The sequence below is a fragment of the Delphinapterus leucas genome, chromosome 7, assembly GCF_059928025.1.
Source record: "Delphinapterus leucas isolate spDelLeu-1000000601 "Yukka" chromosome 7, BTC_Dleu_Yukka2, whole genome shotgun sequence".
Lineage (NCBI taxonomy): Eukaryota > Metazoa > Chordata > Mammalia > Artiodactyla > Monodontidae > Delphinapterus > Delphinapterus leucas.
Window position 1 is genome coordinate 23,695,122 of NC_143135.1, and position 7,496 is coordinate 23,702,617.

At 42.0% G+C, this 7,496-nt stretch overlaps 2 protein-coding genes across 4 annotated transcripts in view; one reads left to right on the forward strand and one right to left on the reverse strand.

The window, feature by feature from the left end:
- PDHX (pyruvate dehydrogenase complex component X) overlaps positions 1 to 205 on the reverse strand; it is an 86,730-nt gene extending 86,525 nt beyond the window's left edge. For 2 of the 3 annotated variants that reach the window (XM_022583652.3, XM_022583650.3), the window contains exon 1: positions 1 to 205. In XM_022583652.3, coding sequence (XP_022439360.1) covers positions 1 to 154 — 154 coding nt within the window. In that variant the 5' untranslated portion in view covers positions 155 to 205. The other variant, XM_022583651.3, reaches the window with a different exon arrangement.
- Positions 63 to 7,496, forward strand: part of APIP (APAF1 interacting protein) — a 19,839-nt gene continuing 12,405 nt past the window's right edge. The window contains exon 1 of the mRNA XM_022583653.2: positions 63 to 580. Coding sequence (XP_022439361.1) covers positions 524 to 580 — 57 coding nt within the window. The 5' untranslated portion in view covers positions 63 to 523. The remainder of the gene's footprint in view (positions 581 to 7,496) is intronic.

Consider the following 7,496-nt stretch of genomic DNA (forward strand, 5'->3'; position numbering starts at 1 on the left):
CTCGCAGCCACTGCGTGCTGTGAAACCATCTCCAACTAGCTCCACGGCCGGTAGACCACCCAGCAGCCCCCTTAACCAGCCCTGGGCTTCCGCAGAAGCCCAAGAGACAACGCAGCAACCGCTGATCACAGCCTAGCCTCCAGGAGGCCGCCATCTTCCCGGCCTTCTCCCGGGCTGCCCTCTGCACAGCCTGATCGCCCAGTCATCAAGGCCCTCTCAGGACCCGCCTCCCACCGTGTTGGACACGCCCCCTGGACGCCAGCCGCCCCTCTGAGCCTTGGAATCAAGCTCTTCTAGCCCCGCCTCCAACAGCTTGGCCCCGCCTCCCGGTCAGGCGGCTCCGCGGTTGGGTCTCCAGGCAGCGAGGCCCTCCCAGACCCGCCTTTCGCCTTGTCCGCCCCGCCCCCGGGGTGCCCTCAGGGCCGCCTGATTGCAGTTCGGCCCTTGCCGCGTCAACCCAGGCGGAGCGCCAGAAGCAAAGCTGTGAGAGAGTTGGAGGGCGCAGGTACCCCTCGTCCGGGCCATGTCTAGCTGTCACGCTCCGGAGGGAGACTGTTGCTCACTGCAGTGTCGCGCGCAGGTAGGGGCGGGGCACTGTATTCTGAGGAGGCGAGGCAACGGCGCGGCGCGGCGGCGGAAGCTGGGTGCAGGTCGGGTAGGGCTTCAGGCCGGTCCGGACGCGACCCCCGCGCGCCGCCGCTCCCGTTCCTCGTGCAGACCTGAGACCCCGGGCCCCGAGGCGGGCCTGCTTCCAGCGCTGGGATTCTTTGATGGCGGGGGTTGGGCACCAAACGTTCAAAAGGGAAAAATAACGGAGGAGAGCGTCGGGCGTCTTTCGTGTGTGTTTCAAAACAACTTAACATGAAGACAGACCAAGCTGGGAAACGTGAAGCTCTGGAGTGGAAATGAAGCTAAGACTGTGCTCTCGAGCTTCTTTTCTGCGCCCTGGCGACCAGCCCGACGTTTGCCGCCCAGTAGATACTCGGAAACGTACTCCGAGCCAGATCTGCGGACTGTAGCCGGCACTTTTCATCTGCACAGTTGCTCTTTGCCTGTCTCGGTTTAGATTGATTATGGGATGATCGTAAAAAGGATTTTTTCTTAAGCAGAAGTCAAAGGAAAATCCACCCTCAGGCTGCACATAACTTTTCATTCACTTCTGCGCACTAAGAATTTTGTGGAACACCCACGTGCTCAGGGTGGTGATTAAGACAATGGCCTGGGGTCTGGAGGAGAGCTAGACGAATAAACAATTACAATGTGAGAAGCCTTGCTTAAGAGACAGGGAAAGTCCTTATTCCTCCTGTTATTCTTCTTCGGGGCTGAACGCCCCAATTAAAAAGTAGTAACATGATGTATTTTATTGGGAAATACTTGTCAACCACTATCTTGTGCAAATAAGTGGCTTAACACAGATTAGCAAAGTCCCTTGTTTGTTTCCTTTTTCCCACTTATTACAGCTTATTTATTTTTTCCTCTTTTCACTGCCAGCTAAAATTGTCATACACTGCCTGCCTCTACAAGGTTTAGGTCACTATCTACTGGAGTGGTTGACCTTCAACACACCCTGAAAGGAGTTCAGAGAGATGGTAGGAACGAGATATTCGAGGAAGAACAGGACTTCAGATAGTTATTTTTAAGAGAACATATTATGAGCCCAATTTCTTGCATCTTATATCTAGAAAAGCACTAAAAGGATTAATGGAGACATCTCCTCGTGACCAGCGGCAGACTTCTTGTGAGTAACAGCATCCATCTGCCAAAATGTGTGCTTGATTCCATGTAACCCCCCTTCACTAAAATCACGTCTCTACTGACCTCCCCCCACACCCCACCGCTTTGGAGCAGTTCCTCTGGGCTGAGAGGCTCCCTCCCGGGTTATTTTGCCCCCAATTAAACTTAACTGTCACATTGTGCATTTTTTTTCAGTCGACATCGTTTTCTTTTAAACTACCCCCTAGAGTATAAGCTCCTTTAGTGCAGAGACTTTGTCTTGTTCATGGCTGAATTCCCAGGAAGTGCTTGGTACATAGACACTCAAGGAATACTTATGACTGGTATCACTACCCACTTAGCTACTCAGCCAACTGAAACTTAGAGTTCCTCTAAGCCTTCCTTTTTTTCAGTCTTCTCACCCAAAGCCCACCCTTTCTTTTTAACTTCTTAATTATCTTCCAAATCCATCTCCACCATCACCACCTTACAATTTCATTTTGAAATTATTTCCACATCCTTCTTCTGGTCTGGTCTTTTCCTTCCTTGGTTGTCATGCTTCAGCCTCTTCTCTTTATTGCCACTGTAGACACGTTTCAAAAACTAAGTGTGATCCTATCATCTTCTACTTAAAAATACTCAGCAGTTATCAGCCATCTATAGCATAGATGGTTGGTCCTTAGATGAAAGGTCCTTACAGTCTTTTTCCCTCCCCCCTCCATCCCATAGAACCTAATTCCGGTTCCAACTACTCAGAGTTCTCTCTGACTGAAATGCCCTTTCTCCTCTTCACCTACCTGCATACTTGGCCATCCTTCATTAAAACTTAGCTCAGCATCCCTTCCTCTATGAAGCTTTTCCCAACTCCTGCCCCCTCCCACCAGTAGCTTCTGTTCCCATAATGCCCTGGACCATCTTGTTTTAATATTGCTTTGTCGTTTCACAGCTGTTAACTTCTTTACTAGAGTTTGAGCCCTCAAGGGTAAGGATTTTCTCTTATTCGTATTTATTTATTCAGGGCCTTCAGTAAAGGTTTGTTGAATGAATGAATGACAGGGCTGTATAATAGACACCAAAAAAAGGTACACAGTGCAAATGCCATGGCACAGAGTTTGAGGAAGTATCACTTCCTGCGGAGAAGATGAGAGAAGGAATCATAGGGGAAGTGGGTAGGAAGCCTGGTGTAAAGGCTGACAAGCAAGAGTTTGACAGCTAGAGGTGGGATAATTGGAGATCCAGCATGAGCAATAACAGTGCAAAGAGAAAAAGATGTATTCTTGGCTGGCAAGAAAATGTGTCTTAGTCATCTGTTGCTGCACAGCTAGTATCCCAAAACTTAGGCTTAATGCACAATCATTGTCTCACACAGTTTCTGATGATTTAGGAATCCAGGAGAGTTTAGCTCAGGGTTCTGGCTCAAGGTTTCTCATGAGTTGGCAGTCAAGCTGTCAGCTGGAGCTTCAGGTATCTCGAAGCTTGACTGCGGCTGGGATCTGCTTCCAAGCTCACAAAGTTATTGGCAGGCCTCTGATCCTCACATTTTATTGGCTGGAGGCCTCAGTTCTTCACTCTATGGCCTTCTGCATAGGCTGAGTACCCTTACAGCATGGCAGCTGGATTCCCCCAGAGCAGGTGATCCAAGAGAGAGCAACCAAGACAGAAGCTGTAGGCTTTAGTAACCTGCCATCAGAAGTGACATACTGTCACATCTTAGTCTGTCTTCACACAGACCAGCCCGGTACAATGTGGGATGGAACTCTACATGAAGATGTGAATACCAGAAAGCAGGGAGAGCCATCCTGGAGGTTGATTACCACAACTAGGTTGACTAGAACTGAGAGATGTAAGTAAAAAAGTGAAAGAAAATATGTGAAAAGTTAAATTGGAGCAAGAAAGCAGATGGACTTAAATAAGAGACCCAGGGGGTGATATTTGAACATTAAATGATTTGAGGAAGGGAGTTCAGTGATCAAAGTAGTGTTATTATTTTAGTACTAATAATAGAGTGAAGGGTAAGCCGGAGAAGAAGAAAAAGGAGATATTGTAGGCAAGGAGACCAAATAGGAAAAGGTAACTTTAATCCTCCCCAAATATGTGTCCGTGAGAGCTTTTACTCAATTCTTGCAAAATAAGAAAAATAAGGACAATGGTAAAGTGAATTTCACAAAATTCATTGCATTCATTTAAAGGACTATGTTTCATTCCAACATTATCCTTCCTACTTTTTTTATGTTAAAAATGCACTTTCCTTTTTGAAAAATGTGATAATGGATGATTAACTATAACCAGTGTCATTAACTGGTAACCTTATGTCAGTCCCTAAAATTTTAAAAGCAGCAACAAAAACTACCGGTCTTGAAGTTCAGAAGTCTAAGAATCACTGATCCAGATTATTAAAATAAGGACACTGATAGCCAGAAAGGGTCACAGACTCGCTGTAGTGGGGGTCAAAGCTAAAGCCAGCCTCCTTGTCTTCTGATTTCTAGTCAGCGCTTAACTGGTAAGAAGAGTTTTTGTTTTTTGTGTTTTTTGCGGTACGCGGGCCTCTCCCTGTTGTGGCCTACTCCCGTCGCGGAGCACAGGCTCCGGACGCGCAGGCTCAGCGGCCATGGCTCACAGGCCTAGCTATTCCAAGGCATGTGGGATCTTCCCGGACCGGGGCACGAACCCTTATCCCCTGCATCGGCAGGCTGACTCTCAACCACTGCGCCACCAGGGAGGCCCCGTAAGAAGAGTTTTTAAGTGTAGTGAAGGTAGGAGGGAGAAATAGGGCTTTGAGTGGAGGTGAAGTTGCAGAGAAAACCAGTATGCAACGAGGAGAATGAATCAGAAGTGCAGAAGGAAACAAAGACCCGAGACAGAGAAAATGCTGACACTTTGACTGTGCCTGTATACAGTCCATTCTTAGGCCAGTGCGAGAAAAAATTCTGCGAGACTGAAATGATCAAAAAAGACTACTAGGTGTCTTGGGGCTATCTTCACGCTATTTTACAGGTCTGTGGATTGTAGAATGCTGACAGTAATGCAGGTGATTATTTTTCATAGAAAGGCAAGTCGTCTTATAGAGATTCACCTTATTGCTGCAGCGGGTATTGTCCAGTTTTTCTATATCATTTATTTGTAAATCCAGAATTCCTGATTTTTTTTATGTGTGTGTGTTTTGAATTCTCTTTGGACACCGTTGTGTCATCTTTTTGGTTCCCTCATTTAATTGATGGGCTAAATACATTTGACACGTGTTCATTTTAATGTTTGTAAGAGTCCCTTGGGAAAACCTCTGAGGAATAATGCCTCTATTATGCTTGAATTGAAAGAAAAGGTGGGGGAAGGGATTAGAGCCATTGTTGGCTGTGAGAAGGTATCTCAGTGACATTGGAGGCTGATTTCCTTAAAATAACTAGATTGAAAAATTGGGGAAATGAAGTATTGATTCAAAAACTGTTTAGGCTTTAGTGTTTTGAAAGTATATACAAAATACTGTTAAATGTTTCTTCCTCACTGTATGGAACCTCTACTGTAAGAAGTTGATTGTAATCCATCTTTAGATATGTCTTTCAAAATTCTTATTCTAACCGACCTAACAGTAACAGACAAGTAATATTGACATTCAGGGAAGAGCTAAATACTAACTAAACCTTTTCTTTCTTGTGAATTCTTATTAAAATACATATTTTAATTTTTACTTTTCTTATTATTCTGGATAACTTAAATGACTGCATTTTTACTAAATATATCTCTGTTGGTTCCTGCTGCTAAGTGATTATTTTTCTTGAAATTGTAATTTTGTGGGTTTGAGCGATTGAATGAAACTTTATTAACAACAGCTGCCTTACCATTGTTATTCCTGTAGCATGAAGCAGGCTAATTGTTCTAATACCTCAGTACTGGAAAGACAAAAGGGAAAGGGGAGGCCCTTAATAACAGACTGTTTTCTATAATGTTTGCAACGTGCCCTGCAAGTTGATGGTTAAGGATTGGAAAACTGCAGGAGTCTTCTCATTAGCTGTAATTTAATACGTAATTAAAATATCACTTATATCCCTAAAAAAGGAAATAGCAAATTATACAGGGCATGGGTAATTTTGGCTAGATTTCATAAGGAAAGATGTAAGAAAGACCAATATAACTTTAATTTTAATTCAGGAATTTTTAACTCGTTAAAATGGGAAGGAAACGAATGTTGACTGTGTCACACATTGTGCTTCATGCTTTGTATCCATTATATCTCATTTTAATCCTCATAATGTTCTTATTTAATGGATGAGTAAACTGAGGCCCAAGGTCACGTAAGCAATAAATGGTGTAAAATAGATTTGCCTTTGTGTCCATTAACTCCTAAGCCTGTGTTCAATCAGAACTTTTAAAAAATGTCAACATTCCCATGTTTTTAATTTTATATATTTAAGTCTACTCCATCAAATGATCATTCGTAGTATTTATCTAAAATAAAATGTGTATGTAAAATATCAACAGTGAATTTGGGAAAATATCATAATTTCAGAAATCCAATTAAATAGCTGAAAATTTAGTCTGTTCAATAATAATCCCTCTTTGGACTCAAAGATGTTTTTTTCCCCTTTACCCAGTGCCAAGATTTATATATGCAGGTTTGCTAGCTGTGCTTCTCTGCAGTGTGACTACTTCTTGTTCACTTTCACCTGGAGGGTATAGCCCCTTGGGGTCCCATGTGTATGTAGGGATTTTCTATTAGATGCCCTATTCTGAGCACACCCAAGGTTTTATCTTGTGTTTCTAGTGACATGCATAGCTATCAAAATTGAAGAGGTCACCAGAGATTTGCAAATACCTTCAGGGAAATTAGGGCTTTGGATCTCACTTCCCTCCCAGGTAGACTCACTCTTGTTTCTTTTATGGCTGTGAAACCTTATTTTCTTGCCAGCTCAGCAGTATATTTTGAAATATTGTTTGAATGACTTATTCAGCAGTTTTACTTGTTTTCAAGGTAAGGTTGTATATTATACTGCCAAAATGGAATTCATTGTATTTCTTTATTACAGTTTTTGTTTTCATTAATTTTAGCTTTAAAAAAGAGGAGGAAACGCCTTGTTTTGTTTTCTAAAGAAGTAATCATTAGACATTTAAAAGTAAGGCTTTTATTTCAACTAGATTTATCGTACTGATCATTTCACCATTTATACAAATATGGAATCATTATATCGTACACCTGAAACTAATATAATGTTCTATGTCAATTATACCTCAGTATAAATAAATAAATAAATAAATAAGGCTCAGTGTTTATCCCAACATATATCTTCATAGGATTGGGCCTAGAAAATATTAATTATGATTGTTTCTGAGTGCTTTTTATATTATTTTCTTGACTTTATAATTCCATAATAAGTATATATTGCTTTTGTAATAAGAGAAAACAATACAATTGCTATGAAACAAAGGACATTTTTAGAATAAAAATAAAATTGAACCAACACAGATAATAAACAAATAACTATCATAGTATATCATGTATATCATGCCTTAATTGAATAAGATGTTATGTGTAAAGAAATTTTCTGGACAGACTGAAGCATGTCCCTTTCAGCACTAGATCCTATTTTATTTCAGCCATTTCAGTAGATACTTTGTAATATAATCTGGGCATTTCTCCACCTTGTTCTTGCAACCTGTTCCATAATATTAGACTGAATAATTCCTGGTTGCAAAATAATATAGTAGATCCACATTCCAAACATTAAAAACAAAATATATTTTGTAATAATTTTCTCCCTCACCGTACCTCTCTATGGTAGATTTTCTTAAAC